This window comes from Nipponia nippon, unplaced genomic scaffold (genome assembly GCF_047370975.1).
Source record: "Nipponia nippon isolate SJK-2023a ecotype South Korea unplaced genomic scaffold, ASM4737097v1 scaffold_10, whole genome shotgun sequence".
NCBI classification, from domain to species: Eukaryota; Metazoa; Chordata; class Aves; order Pelecaniformes; family Threskiornithidae; genus Nipponia; species Nipponia nippon.
In genome coordinates, this window is record NW_028262291.1 from 36,556,951 (window position 1) to 36,580,226 (window position 23,276).

The 23,276-nt window shown below is 39.7% G+C and overlaps 1 protein-coding gene across 1 annotated transcript in view; it reads left to right on the forward strand.

Moving 5' to 3' along the window:
- The first annotated feature begins 575 nt into the window (after positions 1-575).
- The window catches only part of RASGRP1 (RAS guanyl releasing protein 1), a 43,904-nt gene continuing 21,203 nt past the window's right edge, over positions 576-23,276 (forward strand). Inside the window, exons 1-4 of the mRNA XM_087746623.1 lie at positions 576-711; positions 3,202-3,371; positions 19,411-19,516; positions 21,668-21,730. Coding sequence (XP_087602749.1) covers positions 680-711; positions 3,202-3,371; positions 19,411-19,516; positions 21,668-21,730 — 371 coding nt within the window. The 5' untranslated portion in view covers positions 576-679. The remainder of the gene's footprint in view (positions 712-3,201; positions 3,372-19,410; positions 19,517-21,667; positions 21,731-23,276) is intronic.

Here is a 23,276-nt window from a genome sequence, read left to right on the forward strand (position 1 = left end):
GTGGGTCCACCCCACCCGCTGTCACGTAACCCGGGGGGGGTGGGGGGGGTGGGTGTGTGCAGGGCTCGGCCGCGGTCGGTGCTACCGCAGGCGTCGGCCGCGGTTCCGTCGAGAGCTTGGTTGCGCTTGTGCCCTCCGCCCCGCCCCGGCACCTTCCCAGGTGCCCCGGCAGCGGCGGTCCTCGGCCAGCGGGGGCCGCGGGCGGGCGGGCAGGGGTGCCGTGCCGTGCCGTGCCGTGCCGTGCCGTGCCGACTGCTGAGGCACGCGTGAGCGCCGCCGCGGGGAGCGGGCTTGCCCCGAGCGGGTCCTGCCCTGCCGGGCCGAAGTTGTGCGGTGGAAAAAGTTGCGGGCGCTGTAGCGCCGGGCGGTGCGAGCCGGGGAGCGTGTTTCGGTACCTGGTAAATCCGGTGGCTTCAGAGAAGAGCAGCCCAGTAGCTCAGAACTTCCTTCTGCCGATAAGATCTTCGCCTGCGCTCGTCACGGGTGGCGGCTGCCGCTGCCCGACTTGAATTGGTTTCAGGCTCCTCCGGGGCGAGCCGGGGAGCGGGAGAGCGGCGAGGCGGGAGGCGGCGATGCGCGGGGCCGCGCTGCTCCCCCCGGCCTCCTCCGCCCCGCGTAGCCCCGCTCCCTGCGCTGCTGGCAGAGCCGGCCGGGCGGCGGAGCCGCGGCTGGCACCGACATGGGAACCTTAGGGAAAAGGAGAGAAAACCAGTGAGTTCGCCGTTGCTCTTTTATTACTCCGCTCCCGTCTCCCGTGCCCCGCCGCAGGGCAGGCTGCGGTCGGGCGGCGGCGGTGGGTGCCGGGGCCGCACGCCGCCGCGCCTGAGAGCCCGGGGTGCCGGCCCGGGGCGGTGGGGAGGGGTGCGGCGGTGCTGCCGCTCTGCTGCCCCGCGGCGGGGCTGCCGTGGGCTTCCGTGGGGCGCGGGGGCGGGCGCCCGGGCGGCGGGGGCTCCGCGGGGGCCGGCCGAGGCCCTCCCGGGTGGGAAAGAGAGGGGCAAAGAAGCGCGGGAGGGCTGCGTGGGGGGAGGATCGTGCTTCCCCCGTTTGGGTGCAGGCGTGCGCCGGGCGGGTCGGGCAGCGCGGGCTGGGGAGAGCCTCACGCTGCGGCGGCGGCTGAGCGGGAGGGGCGGCTCGGCCCTCGCCCCGGCTCCGGTTACCTGCGGCACCGCCGGCCGTCTGCCGGGGGGCGCCGGGCGAGGAGCTGCGGCCGGGGCCGGCGAGCAGGGCTGTCCCCTCCTCGCCGGGGAAGCGCCGCCGGCCCCGGGTGTCCGCTCCCGAGCAGATGGTCGTTCGCCTGTGGGTCCTTCCCCACCGCCAGATAGCGTGCAGTGGAAGTGCAGGGTGCTCGTCCCACCCCCCAGCACAGCTTTAATCTATTTTTCATGTCAAGTAACTGCTGCAAGAGGATCTGTTCTAATGAATGGTTAGTTTCAGACGCGTCGCCGGCGGAGTTTTGCCTGTCCGGTGTTGCCAAGTGTGCCACAGTGTTATTGTAAACTTTTTTGGGGGTGTGGACACTTCAGCTTTTCTACACTCTGTTGCCAAGACCTAAAATATCTTCTGCCGTAACTCCTGCTTTATTACTACTGCATTGCTAGGATCCTTTGCCCTGTGTTGAAGAGGCACTGGAATAAAGTTAGGAGAGGAGTTTAAGCTTGTGAAAAGAAAACCCTGAAAGCTGATCAGGCCCTTGCTCTTTTTATATGAGAACAGGAAGTCAGATCACAAAGCTAAGAGGGAAATTTAGAGAAAGGGGGAAGGGAAGAGGGCATTCTTCGCATAGCCGCTGTCAGCTTAACTACGGAGGAGCCGAGTGATGGTCACTACCTCTGCAGGGCCCGGCCTGTATTTTCTTGACTTTGAAACTATGGAGGCCTGGGGTCAGTGTTGGGTTATAAGTGACATCAGGTGGAGTTTCGTGGCTTTCCCAGCATTCAGATGAAACAGAAATTTAAGATAACTCTTGAAATTCACTGGGATGAGGTAGGGTCAGGTCTCTCTTCATAAGGCATGCGTATTTCCAGCTTCATCCAGGAGTGCCTGTACGGGGATGTTTGTGTCTTTACCTGCCCTATCTTTATGTAATATGCACGCTGGATAAATTTCTGTGCCTTTTCTTCCTAGGACTGTCAGTTTATTAATAAAGTCTTGCATAGTGTTCCAAGAAAAGTTGTATGAAAGCTTAAGATAGCATCTTAAAGATGCTGGGAGTCACTTGTTTAGGAAGACTGTAGAGTGTAAATTCTCCCTGAAATAAACCCAAGTTTTATTGAAACAGCAGTGGTTGTTGCCCTTTTGTGAACTGCATGGTTATACTCTCAAGCCAGCTTTTGAAGTGGTTCCTTTTATTTACAGGCAAAAATGTTTCAGCACTTTTCATTGATATAATAATTTATAAAATTTATAATTTATAAAATTTAGTATTTCATACAGAATTATAAACTTGTATGCGAACAATGAACATCCTTTAATGTTATCTGTAAACATACACATTCTTGAAATCTAAGATGTTGTATGATCAAACTAACAAGCCTAAAACTAGATACATGCTTTATTTTGGTCTCTTTTACCTTTATTATTAAGGACATTAATTTAGTCATGTATGCAATTTTAAAACAACTTAGTAGGAAATAATAATATAGAACAGATGCAAATTAATCTGGTTTGTTTTTTTTTAGTTGTGAAATACTCCACTATAAAGTTGCACTGATATTTTGTTTACTTATTAGTGATTTTCTAAATGAAATTAATAAAGCTAGTCTGGCATTTTCCAATGTGTGTAATATTTGATTATAGTTATAATTTTTTTTTCTCCTTTACGTTTGGTGGGCACACAAATATGTGGTGGTAAATTACTGCATAACAATATTCCTGTTACCTAGTTTGAGGGGTTTTTATGCTTGTGCTGAAATAGTAATATAAACATAACTCCTTAAGAAAGAAACAAGACCTCTGGTAATTTTGACAGATCATTCAAGGATCTCTATAACGTGTGCTCTACAATCCACATTTAGCAGAAAAAAAAATAAGTCACTTACTGAGCAGTCTCTTTGGTGTGCGTATTAAGTGGGAGGGTTAAGTCTTTCAGCACCCTAGCTACGGGGAGTTAATTGTCCTTTAAATCTCTGCTCCTTTCCCTTGCAGTGTAAAATTTACCACTCGATCTTCTGGTATTTACTTCACTATTGTGCTTTCTTTTAGGCAACCTGCCCAAGCATGCAGCACTGCCCCTGAATCAGCACTTGAGCTGAAGCCGATCAGTCATTGTCCCAGCCTTTCAAATCTTACCCAGGTCACGATGGTGCCGTTGGGGCACTTAGCCAAAGGGGCCACTTTGGAAGATCTTCTTGAAACCTGCATTCAGTCTTTTGGTGAGTGTCTGGAGGTTTTTAAAATCGTATTAATTTGTTTCTGTCCTGGCTACATTTAGGTTACTTACTAGTGAATTACATTGATTTATTAGTGGACTAGAAAGGCATAACTGAGAATTTTCTATACTGTAGGTGACCGCATATTTTTATAGGTTTGTGGATCTGTTTATGCATGTGTGTAATATATGCTAAGAGATTAGTGTGATTACTGCTTTTTTTTGAGAGAATAAGACAAACGCCAGTCATCTATACTTCTACGTATGTTTTTTATTGTTCCTTCAAGTACCAATTTGGTAAACTTTAGCAAGTAATCATTACATTTTGAGTATTGTACTAATATTCTCATAATGTGTGTAAACAACATGTTTAGATTAAACATTTTGAAATGAGCCTGGCTATTTTTAAACTAGGTGAAATAACACTGGATTGCTTCTTGCATTATCAGTATAGATTTAAAGTTGCTTCTCTACAAAACAGAAAGAATCCAAACAAAAATCACAACTGTATACCTTTTTGAGCCTATCAGTTATCCATTTGTCTTTTTACAATAAGAATTGTAATATATGGACAAGCATGACTGTTGCCTGAGCCCTATGTCCCTAGTTTCCTTTTCCAACTTTTTCATTAGTAATTGTGTTTATTTTTTATATTATTAAAATGTGTTAGTACTGAAGGCACTCAAAATTATTCTGAATAATTTGCTTGTAAGTAGTACATCTGTTTGTTAATGCTGTGTCTTTTGGTGCTATGAGCTATTCCCAAAGCATATGCGGCAAAGTCTTCGTTGCATTTAAGTTCAGCTATATATGCATGTGAATTATGATGTGTGCTGCAGAAATTTAGACTCTTCATTGGGCAATTCATAGCAGTGTCTGTACTTCTACATCTTCTATGACATTATGTGTGTTCTTAAGCTATGTTGGAATTTCCCAGTAGGGTATTTAAATAAATTGTAAAGTGCAACTGTTACAACTGTAGATAACCTGGATAATGAAGTTCCTTAAAGAAGGTTCTTGTAGCTACCAACAAAAACACTGTCCAAAATTATTCACATCATCGTGCCAATAAAGGAGGAGATAGAAAAAACTTTAATTTGGGTGTTTGAGGAGGGGTGAGGGTAGGGAGAAAAATGGTGGGGAAAAAAGCATAGTTGCTGAATAATTACAGGTAAACTGAGTGACTGAGCAAGTTTCTTCCCATGCATAGTACTAACGTAAAGATATTACCCCGTACTCTAATAGTTCTGTTCAGACAGAGGTTATATCTTCAGTCGCAGATATGCTGACCTATGATATTTTGTATATTATTCTAGAAATTCTTTATTATGATCTGAGTAAGTTTTATTTCAATATTAAAAATACAGAAACCGCTAAGATGTAAGCACAGATTTATTTTGTGTATATTATGTTTACTTTCTGGAAAAAGCCCTTGATTTGTTTGCTGCCTAGGGTTAAGGAGAACAATAGGCAGTTAAGTAGAGATGATGATGCATCACATTTCAGAATATATACTGCATCATGTTAATATTATACTGCACTTGCTCATATTACGTGTACAATTACGAATACAATTCCTGTATAAAGTATGCAGCTGCATTTATGTTCCTGGACTTAATTATACAAGTTTGGAAAAACCAAACAATGTGTAAGAGAGGCTGCTGTCAACAATGGTGTGTAAGGGGAAGTTGGCAGCCTTTTGCCATATATGCAGAGAATATCACAAGAATGTGTAGCCAAGATGGTATTAAGAATTAATACACACAGCTGTGAAGAACACAAGTGTAAGTTATTTGTCTTACAGTTTGGATAAGGGGAAGAAATGAGAAAGGGGGATATGCTAAGTTGAAGTGAAGAGTGAGAAGGCTAAGCTTTGCCAAAGTGTTGTAAATGGATTCCAGGATGTTTTGTAGAAAGACAAGTTTTGTCCAGAGAGCCAAGTTAATCCAAAACCTATGCTAAGAAGGCAAGGAACAAAGATTGGATCTTGGAGTTAGTTACATTGTCTGTGGGTCTACAACAGTGTTGAGTAGAAGATGACAATGTGGACAGAATAGTGTGAGTTACAATCGTGGTGTTGTACCTGCTAATTCCAAAAGTAAAGAGTTAGGAGGCCTTTTTTTTTTTTTTAGAAAAGACCGAAAGCTTATTCAGTTTAACTTAAACATCTACTTTGGGATGATTACCGTATGCTTTTTCACCTCTCAAATTTGGTCTTTTTAGCTTGAACTGATGAATGATAGGAATGTGCTTTGGAAACAGAAACAGCGAGGGTCATATGAGGTAGTGTGAAGTCATGTAGATGATCACTACATCTGAGAGATCAGCATTACACCAGTGTTTATTCAATAGCATGATAAGAAGGAGATGCTGAATGTAGAGGTTTCTTCAGGTCCATGAAAGGCTGCATTTGGATGAGTAAGATGAATCATCCTGCAAATGAATTGCCAAAAGTAAAGGCAACAGAAAAGCCAGGATGTCAGCTGGGGCAAGAGTTCAGGAAAAATATGAGAGATTGAAGGCAGGAAGTGTCTTAGAAAGGAATATTGGTCCTAAGATTAGGCGAAGGTTTGTAGAGACTTTAAACCGCTCTCATCAGTTTAAAGAGAAGAGATTTGGTTATATAGGACAGTGATTCAAAACATGTTCTACGTGACTTGGAAGATCTCTCAACATTTTAAGTAGCTGCAGATGCTGTTGCTGCTATGATCTGGATTGACAAGAGCAGCTGTAGAGCACAAGTAAATGCATCCCATGTGATTGCCTTAGAAACAAAGGGGAAGTGTAGCATATAAGTGGAGCTGACAATAACTTTTAAAGATGAAAAAGTGATTGTGTGGAAAGAAAGAGAAGTCGTAATAGGAGGAAAAGAGAAATAAAAGAAGGGAGGAGAGTGCATAGAGAGGAAGAGGAGGAGGTAGGGTAAGATGACTGAAAAGACTAGAAAATACAGAGGGTGTAGAAATGTTAGATTCAGTGAAACCTCTCCATCAGAGAGCTTAATTCTGAACAGAAAGGTCATAAAGAGAAAATCAAAGGTAGACGTTCAATTGGCAACAAGATGACTGAAGTTGTGAGTTCAGGGAAGCAAAGAAGTAATTAATAGATCTTGGCTTGGAATGTGACAGCATCAGGAGGGAGATAATTTATTCTGGAGGAAATCTTCATTAGTGACTGTGATTCTGGAGTAGAATTGTAAGTAGAAGAGTGACTTCAACCATCTGCATCCATGTTTTTCCGTTACGTAGTACATAAAATGCCTGTAAAAGAATGTACTTTTGACTGGCAGACAGTTCTCTGAAAGTCAATATGGCTTTGTCTCCTACTTTGCTAGTTGTAAAGGCACTTATTCTATCAGCTTTGTTGTTGAAACCAACAGAGTAGGATCTATTTGCTGGTCCACGGCCATATTGACTATTTAATGCTGACAGTTCAGTAGAACACAGGAAGCATATGCTTAGTAGCACAGCCCTACTTTTTGCTAGTTCTTCTTATAGTAATCTTTGTGAGACTGCATAATGCATGTTAACATATATTTAGTCCAGAAAGTGTTACAGATCAGAGATGAAAAATATGTCAGCAGTATTCACTGCACTGGATATCTTAATTTGTTAACTGTGTATCTGCTGACTATAGAAATGAAATAATAATTGTTCATAGCACTTTTCACCCTAGGCTATGCTCATGCTACTGTGAGCTTGATGTTCTGACTATGTGTTAGCAAGTCAGTTTCTATTCTAGCAGATATTTTTTTCTATTTGTTTCTTCACTATATGTTTGTGCATGGTAAGAGGTCCCTGTTTCTTTCCTGTGACTGTAAGTGTCTATCTTTATCTTATAAATGTACCTTTTTTTTTTGTCTTGAGTAAGGTTTAAGTGTGCTTATTTTTAAACAAATACACCTTTCAAAGATTCGATGAACTATTTTAATACGCATTCAAGCTTATAGACCATGTAAGGTCAGAGGGCCTTTTCCTTGCCCACAGAAAATATTTGTTTAAATTGTTTTTACAAGTGTTTAAAAACTCTGTTGCAATCGGGACAAAATGTTTCTTCAGCATAGTGTCAATTTGCTATCTCCCTGCTTTGTCCGCACTAAAGTCCTGAAACATTACTTAGAACTACCTAACAAGCAATTCCAAGAGTGCACTTGAAAGTCATAATTTAGACAAACACTTGTGTCTTCCTAAAACCATATGAGGATCATTTAAGAGCTCAGAAACCCTAAGATCTCAAAATTTTAATATTATGAAGGTATTTCTGTTCTTAACCTTTGAGTGTGAGATCTTACTCATTCGCCTCTTACATTTGAGTACTGGAAGCATGTTTACTGTAGCACACAAAGACCTATGCTTATCCTACAATTCAGGCACTTCAGTTACTGCTAGACAAGATGAGTGTGCTCAATGGAAAAAAGAAATCATGAAACATCATCTTTAAATGCATGTCACCATGCAGTGTACCTCTGTCTGGTTTCCTAAGAGAGATGTAAGTAAAGGGCTTTAGGAAAGCAACTGAAAGATTTCCCAGAACATGTAGCATAATTCTATGTGGAAGCTCAGCCACAATAAGCTGTTTGCAGTGGAGTTAGTTGTTTATACCACTATGTCAATCTTCAATTAAAAAAAAAAAAAATTAAACCTATGGCGACTACTTTTCAAATAAGTTAAAAATCATAACCTCAAAGATTAGCAATGTTCTTAATAGAATTTATGTGGACCTAGTGCAATTTGCAACTTCTTCTGGTCATAATACTCTTAGACAGCTAGGTCTAAGAGCAGGTTGTGATGTAAATTGTTCTGCAGCGTCTGATCAGTGCTAAACTAGCTTGTTGCCTCAATGTGTGATAAAGTGAGATGTTTGTAAACAAACCTTAGAAATTCTGGAAACCACTTCCAGACTGATCGGGATTAAAGATGCCACAGAATTGTGTTGATAGAAAACAGAAATCTGGCAAAGGTGCTGGTTGCCTCTTAGGTGCTACCTGCCTAAAACTGTACAAGTTAATCATAGTTAACGTTTTTTAGAATAAAAAATAACTACATTAGCAGACCTGTCTAGTTCTGTGAACTGATAATATTTTTATAGCTCACTTTTGTATCAGCATCATGCAAAAATGTATTAAGTCTTAGGAATTCTTTGAGAGCCAGGTAAGTATTGCATCCATTTTACAAACAATGGAACAGGCAAGTTACAGTTCACTCATTAGGAGAACCATAGCCATCTTCTCCTCTAACATACAGAAAATCTGAAAGTTTTATCCAGTTTTTCCCCTTTCAGTTATCTAAAAAAACCCACTCTACTCTTAACATAAGTATGTTCTTCCAGTCTAGTTAAAACATGCAATAACTAGTAAAACAAGCACAGTTCGAGTACCGAGTTTATTTTTATTCTTTTAGCAAATTTACCATATACCAAATTCTGACATGGAATTCTGACTCAAAAGCAGTTATGTCTTCCAAGGCGTATGTACACCCACAGAAGGCAACTCTGGTGATTTACTTTTTTCTGCTAGGTTTGCCTGAACAATCATTTGTTTTTCTCATGTTCCACAAACTTGCAGGCTTCCACCCCTCGCCCCTGAAGCCTAGGCTGAATGTTGAGGTCTCCAGTCCCCCCAAAAGTAGTTAAAGTTTGTTCACGGTATTGTTCTGTATTAAAATGTTGTTGATAATTGTGTTTAAGTAATCTGGGTGCGATTTGGTCAAATACAGTGCAGAAACTTTAGTATCGCTTGGCAACAGAAACTATGTTAATGATCAATTAATGACATTGTGGGAACAGAAGTCATTACTGCTCTGTAGAATGCATGACACTGTGGGAACAGAAGAGTAGTTATTGCTCTGGAGAATACTAAGTGCTGTTTAGCTAACTATTAAAGTTAATTGTACCAAAATGAAAATAGATTTCTTTTTTAACCTGACATCTGTGGAAAAAAAATTTCCCAAAGAAAAGAAACTTTAGATATCTTTATATATATTAAAGTTCTGTTTAGCTAATTTGACTTCAGTATTTTCCATATAATTTTCTGAAGTCGAGAAATAAGTAATAAAAGAAAATTAAGAAAACTTAGACTTCTTGCTTTATAAAGGAGTCTCCCATTTACTTATATTTATGACAGGGATATGATAGAAAATTCTGTCTTCATACTTCTAAATATAACTTCAGAAAAAACAATATAACTTTTATTTAGCAATGCAAAAAAGCTTAGATAGCAATAGAAAATAATTCCTTCTCCTGAGAATGTTGTATGAATTTAATTCTTTCTTCTCCTGAATCTGTGTATGAAGTTGAAGCAAGAAATAAGTAACTTGTTCTTTAGGCTTCCCCGTGCATTTTACTTTCTATGTTATTTGGTTTGGTTTGTGTAAGCTTTAGTGTGAAGTCTTTCAGTGTTTTGCTGTGTATTGCCAAATGGGAAGACATATCTTTTTCATTGCTTTTTTCAAAAGTCTGAGAAAGATGGGGCTTCCCTTAGACTGTTACATAGTTCAGTAGATCTTTCTGTTATGCAGGACAGACTGGAGATTAAAACCTAAGATAACTTTCTAAACACGATACCACTTTTTTCCCCCCATTACTGAGGTAAGAAGGTGCAAGTACAACAGCTGGCAAAAGGCAAAGATAAGAGAGTACCTTTTTGGAGCTATTAAGATTACACTTGCATTGGAGATGACTTTAGGAATCCCCAAACACTGCAGTTTTAATACTCAAATGTATATGGAGGTTACATTAAGAAAAATTCAGTGCCTCATGCCACCTATATTGTGATGAAAGATTATTGAGAGATATGCCATATCTTTCTTTCAAAGTACGGAACTCCTCTGGCAGAGAACAAGTGTGAGATGTCAAGAACTTCTTTTCTATTTTAACCTTTACATTTTTTTTGGAAAAAGATTCACCTTCCAAATATTCACTTTGGGTATGGGTGAGACTGTCTTCTCCCTTCCTCCGGGAGAACCAGTTATGTTTAATGTCGATCTCCAGTATATAGTGTTACTCTTTTAAAAGCATAAATTAAAACAAAAAAGTGCTTGTTTAGGTTGAATAACATAGAAAATGAGCAGATATCTTTATTAGTAATATTAAGAAATGCCCTGCAACAGTACTTAGGAAGCATAAGACTTGCTCTGTGCTAGACCAACCGATGTAACAGGGCCAATAAAGCTTTCACTTGAACACATGTGGGAATGTTTCTCTGATGAAAATTTGCCATACTTCAGCTAGCTTGAATCAGCAATTGGGGAGCTTCTTCTGTATGCAGATATTTGATAGTGCTACCTGGTGATTAGGTATGGTTTAAGTTGGGAGTGAAGCTGTGGGGTTGTTTTGAAACTTTGGTTCTTTTGGTCCATGGTGAACAAGAGATGTTTCGGTCTAAGGATCAACTGTTGTGGTTTAACCTGGGCCATCAGCCAAGCCCCACACAGCTGCTAACGTACCCCTGCTCAGTGGGATGGGGGAGAGAATTGGAAGGGTAAAAGTGAGAAAACTCGTGGGTTGAGATAAAGACAGTTTAATAAGTTAAAAAAAAAAAAAAAAACAAAACCCAAACCAAAGCCAATAACCAAAAAACCCAAACAAAACCAAGAAAAACATGTGATGTGAAACCCCCTAATTGCTCATCACCAGCCAACTGATGCCCATCCAGTCCCCGAGAAACAGCAGCCCTGGCAAACTTGCTGAGCACAACATGATATGCTATGGAGTATCCCTTTGCTCAGTTGGGGTCAGCTGTCTCGGCTGTGTCCCCTCCCAGCTTCTTGCCCACCCCCAGCCTACTCACTGGTGGGGCAGTGTGAGAAGGCATGCCCCAACTGCTGGGTTAGAAGCTAGTTTACCAGAGATTCTGTATACCCTCATTCCAGAAATATATCTAGAAGTTAGAGCAAATACTAGGAAGCTGAGGTATATAAGGGAGGGAAACCTGAAACAGTAAGTCAGAAATACTAGAGCAGGAGTAGAGTTGGAGCATGCGTCAGTCATGAAAATCAAGGCCAGGAACTGGGATCTAAGTGATCTGCAACGTCTTCAAGTCCCTGAGAGGAAAGCAGCTTGGAGTCTGCTGGTCTGGTACAGTTTGAACCTTTGGATGGGGCTGACTTTGGGCTTCCTTGGATCTGATGACTGGCTGCCCCAGGATCAATCAGGCAGTTAGAAGCTTATTATAAAACACTGCAATTGTGGGATGAGTAAGTGCTAAGCGTGCAGCTGGGTTCAGTGGTCAGATAGTAATACCGGCCTCAGAAGTTTCTGATTCTGTTCTGGGAGTCTCATTTGTCTCATCCATCAGTGCTTATGCCAGCACAGCTGTGTTGCCAGGCATTATACTTGAATTATTCAAGAGTTGCCTGCAGTTCAAAAGCTGCACGTGGCTCCAGTATCATGATTTAAAGCTTTGAAAAAATCTTGAACACTCAAATTATGTTTTGTAGGCTTTGGAGAAAAAGACTATTTGATTAAAAGTTCTCATCTAAATTTGCTAAAATCAATATTTTAAACATGCTGTAGAACAATGTATGGGGGGGAGTGTTAACTTTTTATCTTGTTCTGTGTACTTGATCTGAATTTCCAAGGCTAATGGAGTGCTTTCCACCCACATTTCATTTGGTTTCTCCGAAGTACATTTTAATTTCTCAAAATCATCCCATTTCCCCTTGACAAGAGCTTTTATCTTCTTGTTTTCATTTCAAAGAATTACCCACCCAGAGCTCTTTCTGCAAGATGTAGCTTTCCAAAAGCTGTTTCTGAGAGAGGGTAATGGCTTTCCCTTGAGGTTTTTCTCCCCTAATGTTCTCTACCCTCACACAGAAGTCTTATTATCCTTTTTGGATGCATATTAGACTTACTTGTGTCTTGGATATATCTGCATTGTTAATGAGTATTTGGAGGAACAGCAGTGGGTTCCCCCTCCCCATTCTGTAGGGAGTTTGAAGGGGGAAGTAGTCTTGGAGAAACGTCAAGTTTATAGGGTTTCTTCCAACATCTGTGTTTACTTGGCTTGTTTAGGGTTCTGTTGCTGCAGGATTGATCACAAAGTAGTATGATTCTTTCTTCTCTGGAAAGTGCTGATTTGTTCTCATTTTAGTTTTGGAGTTTTTCCTCCTAAGACCAATTACTTGTGTAAATAAATTTATGTATGACTCACTCAATAGTTACAAGCATGCATGGACAATAAGCCAATTAAAAAAAAAAAAAAGGAGCTTTAGTGGAATTCCCTGAGTATTTTGGTGCTGTCTGCTAAACATTATAGCATTCTTGTTGCATGAGGGTGTACACCACCATCCTGTATAGAATTAAATGCAAGCTGGAGACCTCAAGACTCCATCTGCTTTCTGCTGCAGCTAAAATTAAAACAATTCTTTTACCTAATTAGTGCATCATCTTTGTAAGGACATTGTAATTAAATTATGTTATTTGTAATAGATATTAAGCACTTAAAATAATGATCTGAAATGAAGCAAACTTCACTAAGGACAAGTACGAAGTTCTACGGTTAGGGTAATCAGTTGTAGAAACATTATGGTAAAGTCCTTGATATACAGTATTTCTGCAGAAAAGGATCTCAATGTGAAGATGGATTTTAAAACTGAAAATGGTTTAATGATATTGTACCACTGCAGAAACTCTAAGGAGATAAGTGCATGCATAGAGGGATGTGTGTACTTATTTTAATTTTTTAATGTATATATGTTATATATGTACATTTACATATATATTTTATATGTAAATATATATTTTACATATATATTTGTATTTTATGTATATAAAGGTATTATGTACAGGATATTAAAAATAATATTCTGGCTCTGATGCTAATATGTCCTCTGGAGTACTATATTCAGGATTGCTTTATAAAGGTGCAAGCTGCAAAGAGTTCAGAAAAGGACATCAAAGTTGACCAGAGATGTAGAAAACCCGGCTTCTGAGGAAGAACATTGACAAATTCGGTGTTTCCTAGCTCAGAAAAGAGACGAGGGAAGCAGTCCTTAAATAGAGAAAATATATTGATAAGGGAAAGAGAATGTTTTTGCTGTCTGCTGGGGGCCAGGCATAATAGGCTTAAGCTGCCCAAGTTGCCTGAAGTCTTTGATTAGACAGTAAGGAGAACTTTCTAATGATGGAGATGCTCAAGTGCTGGAATAAGTCACCTACAGAGGCTGTGAAATCCTCATCGCTGTAGAATTTCAACAACAAATTAAACCGGGTCTGAAGCGTACTGGCTTTGAGAAAGCTGATTCTGCATTGGAGCAGGGAATAGAGTACATTAGCTCGTAGCCCTGATTTCTGCCATGAACTGAACTTTCAGCTGTCATTAAAAAATAAAGGCTATTTCCACCTCAAGAAGTAAACACCCTAGTTTAAGTTGAATCTGCTTACCGACCCTCCGTGATGGTGTCATAACTGATGAGCAGGATGGTGGCTTCTTATGAATCTGATTCTGACCAAATGTGATCGATTTAATGAAGAGAGGTAAATGTGGCAATAATAAGCCTGTAGTAAGAAGACTACTATGTGTTGCATAACTTTTAAGCTGAAGGGGAACAGAGTGCTTCCTATTTGTGAAGGGAAGTTCCAGGAAGTATCCATGAAATACTCATGCAATATTTCATTAAATTTTGGTTGCTTCTAGCCATTCTAAGGTTATCTCATAGTACTGCACCTCACAGGTGGGGCAGAGACATTGACTTGTGGCTGTTTCAGTTCAGTCACTAAACCCTAGCATGTACTCCCACATGTACCTTCATATTTAATATCTGTGTGTTTCATCAAGGTCTTTGAGACCTTAAGAACATCAGTTCCCCCAGTTTTCAAATCACATGCTGCTTTAATAATCTTTGCAGACATTTATAACACCATCCCCACACCATCTTCTTTAAGACACCACAAAAAATCCACTTTGCAGAAATCTTGAAGAATTCTATGTAGCATATCAGTATAGCAACCCACGACTTTCAGCTTTGCACTTAAGACTGCCTGGCAATTGCTTGATGCTTTCTTGCATTGCATTGTTTTTGGTGCTACTTTTTGATAACCACTGGAAGACTTCAGGGAGTTTACAAGAAGTCATTGATGTTCTTAGTAGCTTAGTCACTGATCACGTGATGTCAGTGCTCTGTGATTCACTTCTGATTCATTTCACATTGTACATTAGGTGATAGAGTTGGAACCTGCTTAAGAGATAAAGACAATGCTTATGAAATAAAGGCCTCTTAGACCTAGAAAAACTAACTTTTCTTTCCTGCAAAAGTCAGTTCAGTTAAGACATCCTTGGCACTCTTCGTGTTGCCTTATCATTGCACTCATGAGTGGGAAGGTCTCAGTACAACAATCTTGTCTATGGAACATACTCTTTCTGTTAAGTATATTTACCACAGGCTTGGTGAACATCAGGACCTGGTGAAAAGCAGGCAGTTTGCTCTTAAAGCCTTGCTTATTGGCTTTTGAGTACTTTGACTCTTTCAACTATTCTAGGAACAAGTGATGCTTCAGTTATTTCTAAATCACAGATCACAGGGAGCCACCAATGGAGCGTGCAGTGGAGTGGCTGATGGGCCTAGATGAGGATGTTCTTAACCTTGTGTGTTCCGAGTCTCACATATGCAATGGAACTTTTGTAATTGTAGTCTTTAGTGGCTTTGTGTTACTACATAGATAATACAATATTTAGCCCTAAATGTCTTTGTGCTTTCACTCATGTAGTTAAATACTGGAAAAGTATATTCAACTCCTGCTTCCTTGTTTGTTTCAGAGAATATTTATTAAAACACTTTAGTACAATAAGGGCATTTACAGGAGGAGAAGCATGTAACCAGTGGGTTATTTGTATTTTGCTGCAGTGAAATAAAGCTGAGGCTTATGCAGTATTTTGCAGCTTTCTTTAAGGTAAATTGACTAACTGAAACACACCCATTCCACTGTATTTAGTATTCACTTGGTGGTTTTTGCTCAGCAGAGTGTGTGGTTAGAAACAGGTATACAAACGGAAATGAAAATGAGTCTCAAAGTTTTAAAACAAACTGCTGTGGAGGTTCAAGAGAATGCTGCAGAGGCATTCAGAAGCACTCTTGCAACACAGTCAGGAAAGCCCTCTTATTGGCTCCACCATTTGCACAAAGATAGTTTACCATAACTTCTGTTACTTCCTTACACACAGCTATGTTTAGCAGGTTAGCTCTCTGAAAAGAAGTGACCTAGTGGTCAGAGATGTGAAAGACCCAGTGACAGTTCTGAAACCAAAACTGAGCTGGAGTCTCTTCTCATCTAAGGGCCATTTTTACCAGTTTAACTCCATAGATTTTATTTTTTTTTTTAATTATGAATTTGTGAAATAAAAATGGAAGTGGTATCAGACTCGATATTTTTCTTCTTAGTAACACTTGCTATATCATGCTGTATGCACTTAAAAAGTGCTTCCTTTTAAAACTGGGCAGGAAGATGACATTAAATATTTGGTACTGCATGTGTTTGTAAAATCGTGTGCTGCTACAATTCATGCAGGCTTGCTGTTCCGTGCTGAACTGTACTGGGAACCTTAAGATTTTTTGCTGCAGACTGCTTATTTTGGTTTTTAGACCATCACTAATACAATGTTTTTCTTTGTGGACATGAGGCTTTTAGTTAGGTGAGGGAATGGATAGCATAAAACTTAGTACCGCTTTAATGTGTGCAAAATAATTACATGTCATTGTAATGAAGTCTACCTCTGTTGTGAGATAGTTAGGTCTGGATGTTGTGAAGCATAAATGTGAAGCAAGAAAATACCATAAATGTGTTGACCTAATCAGTAATAGTAGGCAGAACATACTGTTTTTCTCTGCATCTTTGTAAAGTGGAAGAGACCTTCTGGAGGACAGAAATTCAGTCTTGAACCTGGTGCCAAATGGTACCTGTGTTATGTCACGGCAGAGGATTTTGGAATACGACCAGAGGAGAAACTGCTCTGAGAAAGTTATTTGCTGTCTTTGTCAGCTGGAGATGATCTATATTGAGCACTTCTGAAAAGCTGGTGATTTAATTACAGCTGTATATACTTAATAGTATGTGTGCACATAACCATTTGGCTTCCAAGTTAAGCATATATTGAACTGCTTTTTTGATTAAACAAGAGCTGTTGGATGGAGGTTCTGGCAGAACACCAAGTTTTGTAAAATGGATGAAAATTGATACAGGCCTCTGTATGCAAGGCCTAAAATAATTTCACTCTTCCTGAAGACACTGGAAGAGTACAAAATGCCAAACACTAAAAGCCTGAATAAATATTGATTCCTGATGTCCCAGCCTTCCTCTGCAAATTTCTCACTTCCCTGGCTGAATACTCGCTGTTTTGCCCTCAGTGCACCTGCTGTAATACATAGGGAGTTTATATCCCAGAAAGATTCTTTAGGTAATGACTGAAATTCTGTGAGAACACGAACAAGGAATGCATAAACTTCGGTTCATGCTATAAAACTGAGAACTTGTAGTACAAGTCAAAAGGCAGTTCAAGAACTTTTAGTTACTTGTGGTCTATACTGCTCTCATTTATGGGGCTGTAGGACACACTGACTTTCCCTTCATCCGTATCGCTGTGGGTAGAATTGCTCCTTATAATTTAAGTGTAACCGCAGAAGGTAGATAGAGAAAATGTTTTCTCATCTTCAGTGTTGAAGATCACCTGAGGCATGAAGTTCTCATTCTGGGCTTGATAGTGCTGAGTGGGTTGCTGCATGTTCATATAGGCTCTGCCAGAATTTACTGATCAGGATTTTTCTGCTTGTCTTACCTGAGAGGCTGGCTGTAGTAAGATATTTCAAAACTGTTTATTGTATTGAGTTTCCTCCAAACTGAGTATGCTGTTGCTAGGAGAATGAAGTTACCCACACCAGATATATGATACCCAGAACGTCCTCTGCTTTCAGGGCTTCAAACAGTCAGCTAAAACAATAACTTCACTTGTAAACTACAGATCTAGGCCATTCTGAGTCACCTTCCTACTGAATTACATCTACTCTTGGCTCTCTACAACTACCTTTGCTCTCTACAACTACCTGAAAGGAGGTTGTAGTGAGGTGGGGGTCGGTCTCTTCTCCCTAGTAACAAGCGATAGGACGAGAGGAAACAGCCTCAAGCTGCGCCAGGGGAAGTTTAGGTTGGATATTAGGAAAAAATTCTTCACTGAAAGGGTAGTCAGGTGCTGGAACAGGCTGCCCAGGGCAGTGGTTGAGTCTCCATCCCTGGAGGTATTGAAAAGACAGGTGGACGTGGTGCTTGAGGACATGGTTTAGTGGTGGACTTGGCAGTGCTAGGTTAATGGTTGGACTCGATGATCTTAAGGGTCTTTTCCAACCTTAACGATTCCATGATTCCATACTCTGCATGAAATAGAGTCAGCCTGTCTGCCAGCTTAAATTAAATTTGATGGAAAGGATAGGAATCTCGAAGAATTGCTTGTGTAGAAGAAGAGACATCCAGACCAGTGCCCACATTGGTGTAGGGGCAGCTGTGTGAGCCCAGCATTGGTTTGCTTTGATTTGCTGTCTGGCCAGTCAGCCTGGATTCAACCACAGCTTGTATTGCTTTTGTGTAGCTGATAGCTTTAAGCATGAGTGAGGAGTTATGGCATTATTGTGGGGAAGAGAAGGAAAAGAGTTTCAGGGGAGAGTATAGTGATAAAGGGCACGAATAGGACTATTGTGGCGTGAAGAACAGAAGAGACAGATCTAGAGGAAATCAGATTTTATTAGTTCTACCAAAGATCCAATGTATTGTTCAAAAGGAAAGGCCTGGGCTCTGGGGTTCTGTCTTCACATTTGGTACCTTCCTGTAGAAGGGCATGGAAACTCTTGCTCAGTGACTAACATCGATTATATTGTTTTGCAAGTGGGCTAAGTTTAATGTTCCTTTTTGGTGTTGTGCAATTTAAAAATGGTTTGTTTGGTTTTTTTTCCCCCCTCTAGTAGTAAATGCTATTTCAGGTGCTGCAAATCTGCTGTTTCACCTACCTCTTCCATTTTGCCTTATTCTGCATTGCTTCTGTATATTGTTCCTGTTATTGCTATTTTACATGATAACTACGTTTATCCTCATAGAGGACTATGTATTTAAAATTATTCAAAAAGGTAGATTTTCCTTTGTGTTTGAAAGGGTGTCTAATTCCAGTTCAAGCTACTTAGGTTTTCTCATGGCAGGCTGTAGAAAAACATCATCTGTTAATATTTACAAACACTTTCACTACTGTGTTTGTTACAGAAATGGAAACTTTTTAAAACATTCTGCTACATTTGATGTCCTTGATCTTTTCTGAATATGGAAAAAAACCCACAAGACCTACAAGACAGACGTAGTCTAAAAACCTTCTTCAAGTGAAATCCTTGTAATGCATAGTTCAAAGGAATGTATTAGGACATTTAGGTCCACCACAGGGAGTACACATAGGTTAACCCCTGGGCTTCTGCACACGTTACATCTCGTTCCATACGCATCTGGGTATAGATCCTAACCTGTGCATGTACTTCAGCATTATGTGTATCAGCTGTATAAAAACCCTCACAAACACTTAAGAATATTGCCATTCTGTTTGATAAGTTCAGTCATGCCACTGACTGACTGGTATGGATCACTAACGGAATTCTTTTGCTCCGCAATTCATTAATTTGTTTCAAAGGTTATACTTATCTGCCTAAGACTAAGCATTTAAGTGCATTGCTGGGCTGAGATCATTATGTATAATTATCTAGATATTATGAGTGCTTTTGGGACACAGCTGCTTTTTTACTTGCCTTTTTTGCTTTTGGGTTTTTTTGGTGTGTGTTTTGTTTTGTTTTGTTTTTTGGCTAAGGGTCTTCCAAATCATGGTAGTGAAGTATAGTTGTTGTTATATAGCTCTCATCAGAAAAATGCTGCACTTCCTAAGTTAGTAAGTTACTGCTGTCTTTGAAACAGTGTAGGTGAACAGGCCTGATTAGAATTAGTATTCTCAAAAAGCTTCTTGCAAGTTCTTTACCAAGGTATACCAAGATTTCAATACAAATACTCCTTTTTTTTTTTTTTTTTTCTTTCAGATTTAGAAGGAAACGCATATCAAAACAACCAGCTGCTAAAGATAATTCTGGCCATGCATCAGTTTATCATCTCCTCTGCAGACATGCTCCAGAAACTAATTGATCTATATCCTTTGTAATATTCACCTGATGTTAAGGTAATATTAGATAACTTGACAACTTTGAAATGGGTAAGTAGAAGATATTTAATCTATGTGTGTATTACTGTTCCACTAATTAAACAATATACTTGTTCTTTACAGTTTTTGATTGTATAGTGTGTTTTTGTTTGTTTTAGGGTTGGGGTTTTTTGTTTGCCTGTTTGGTTTAGCTTATCATCCACAGAGAAAAAGATGAAACTCCAATTCAGACTTTAAGTAGGATAAATCACCCTCCATTGGCCATGGAGGGAATCTCTAGCAGGTGTTAGATTAATGTACGCACCTCAGTTAGGTACTGTGAACCTGGGCTTAAGTTTCAGATCTCTCTCTCTCTTTCTGTCCTCCATACAAGTAGAAGAGCAAAGAAAAAAAGTGTAATTTTTGAAAATATTCTGATTGTATCACCTGGAGATGAAAATTTTCAACAAATATTATTTCTCACTCACACACTCAAAACTACAGTGCACGGAAAAGCTTTTCGTTCCTATTTGTTCTCATTTTGAGGTGACTGCCTGGACTCATACATGTGAAAAATCTAATGAGCCAGAAACACACAACGAAGCTACTAGATCATATTGGCAATACTAGTCTTTCTTAGGAATTTTTAATTGTGGAGTGTATTACCTGATTTCTTAGCTTTACAGAATGCTTACTCCTAATTAGATAAGCACAGTACAGGAAGCAGACCTCACATGCTAAGAATCTCCAGTCAATTTTGGTACAATTTAATTTAGATAATCCTTTCTTCCCCCAAACTCTGTATCTTACTGGCTTTTAAAAGCAGCATCATTTACAACAGAGCTTTACTGTAGTGTTAGATTCTGACTGTCCTGCTGCTTCTCTAAGCAAGAAGTTAGATCAAGTGTGCCAAGCTATAACTGTGGTGTAGTGTTGCATTTAACTTAGGCTCATGCGCTTTTTGAAAAATGGAAGAAAGTAATTGCTTGCATGTTTCTGAGTAGTAACGTTTTCTAGAGTCAGAGAAGTGATTCAAACTTTTATCAGACTTGCATATTTTGCAAGCTTGGTTTTTGACTCTGTGTATAGCTCCCTGTAAAGACACTGAAAGGCAGGGACTGTTTTGAATGGATCAGATAGTCTGGGCTCTTGTATTTTGAAAAACCTTGCAAATGTCCCAGTTTCACCTTTTCCATCCCCTAAATTACGTGAGTGATTTTAGATGGTTATGGATGATTTGAAAGCCATCTAACTTCAGACATTCAGTTCAGGGCCCTTCAAAATATTTGGGAACTTATTCAGACCTCACTAGCTCTATAGTCAGCCTAATTTAAGAACTTAATATGGGTGCTTAAATTGTGGATGGTATGTCCCCTCAGTTGTGGTAGATTTAGGCTGCAGTTAACTTCAATCAGATTGTGGGAGGATCCACAAGATATTTTCATTAAAATATGTTTTGCAGAACTGAAAATATATGTGTAATCTACAGCAGAAGAATCAAGATATGCACAATACGTTTTCCAAATGGATTTTCCATGTCTTCAAAAGACATTGGCTACAATATCAAAACATGTTTCATAGAGCCACTAGACTAAAAATATGGGTGTTTCTTTCCAGTTATCACAGCAAGTCAAATGAAAACTGTTGCATAGTTAGAAAGGTGAGGTTAGCAAGGAGAGGCATTTCACATTTTTCTCTACCATTGTATACAACTGGTTATGTTTAAGAGAAAATAGCATCTTTTTTGGAAAAGCTCCAGTGAATCGTAATTAACTGCAAAGGATTTCTTCATAAAAACACTGATGGGTAAATTTGGTATTATTGTTTCACATTTTAGTAAGATGTGCAAGTGTATGAGTTTTATCAGAAATTGTGAGGCACATTGCAAAGAAACACATGTAGAAAGCAGAGTCATTTCACTACTTAGCACTACTCAGTACTTGGGCGGCTACATCAGTATTACTCATAGTAGTCATATTTACAATAAACTTTTGCTAACGATCTTGGCATATACTTTGTATACACTTGTGTAAAACCCTAATCTGATATTATATGCCATCAGTAGAATGATTCCTTTTGCTTACAGGTAGGGAAGTAGCAAGCGTGTTGCATTTCATATCATATGTGAATGGAAGTGGTTTTCCTTAACAGTTTTCTACCTATCTTAATGCTTTAGAAAATAAATCTTCCATGCTGTGTGTAAAGATATGCTATTTTGTGAGGTAAGAATATTCTTGCTTGGTAGCTATTAGTCTGCAGCTATCCACGTGCCGTACGTAAGAATGCTTTTGCATATCTTAAGCTGACATTAAAAAGAGAAACAGCTATACTGCTTCAGCTTTTCAAGGTTCACTTTAGCAGCTTTACACAAAAAGGCCCAACCGGCTTTGTGCAGATCCATTGAAGTCAGTGCATGAATTATTGCATTGCAGTTTTGAACTCAGTCTGCATGAATCTGTGTCTTAAACATCAGTGAAAATTGACAGGGCTGAGGAATTGGTAGCATTGTGTCTAACGTTATTATATAGGTCTATTAAAAAAATGAAGTGGGATATTGCAGCTATTTTTATATTAAGCAAAACTCTATTGTATTCAGTAGGTAATTCTCCTTAGTAATTCTACTTAGTCACTTGCAATGATCCTGTATCACTTTTTTCTTTTTTTTAATTAAGTATAATAAAGTTTGATAGTTTAGAGAAAACAGAAGAGAGGAAAAAAAGATACAAATCTGATAATAGATTACCATATATTTCTTTTTTACACAAAATGCAAGATAAGTAGTAACAGGAAAGTAAAATTTGGTTTAAATGGTAATGATTTTACTAGCTCAAAGCAGATTATTGATTAGGTCAGAATGCTCTGGTATTGTATGTGATCTGGGAACATTTTTGCTTCTAGGCGGATTCATACGTACATGCTTCCATAAGAATGTGCATTTCTGTTTTTCCAACAAGCATAGATTTTTACATGCATGGGTGTATTGGGTCTGGCCGGGATGAAGTTAACTTTTTTTCATGGCAGTCTGTATGATGCTGTGCTTTGCATTTGTGACTAAAACACAGCAACATTTTTCTGTTGCTGAACAGTGATTGCACAGCATCAAGACTTTCTGAGAGTAGGCTGGGGGTGAGCAGGAGGTTGAGAGGGGACACAGCTGGGACAGCTGACCTGAACTGACCAAAGGGGTGTTCCATCCCATACAGTATCATGCTCAGCAATAAAAACTCGGGGGGTAGTCATTCCAAAGTAGCTGTTACTCGGATACTGGCTGGGCATCTTGTGGGAGATGGTGAGTGATTGCCTTTGCATGACTTGGTTGGTTGGTTGGCTTTTTTCTTTCGTTCAGTTATTAAACTGTCTTTATCTTGACCCACACATTTTTCTCACTTTTGCCCTTCCTATTCGCTCCCCGATTCTGCTGGGGGGAGGGGGGGGAGGAGTGAATGAGCACGGGGGTGGGTACTTAGTTGCTGGCCAGGGTCAACCCACCACAATGGGTGACAAGTCACATATAGGAATTGAAATATAAAATATATGACTGAAACAATTTGAACATCTAACATAGAAAAGTGTAGTTCTCTGAAAATATTTTATGCATATGAGACTGAATCACCTGTAAACTATTAAATATATTTAATTAGTAAATTTTTCTTCAGTTAATGGATAAAATTCTGACTAGCATAGTGCATTTTTTTGATGTCCAGACCAAATAATTCCAAGTTTTAAAGGAATATATAAAATTATCTAGAAGTTCATGAAGAAAAAAAA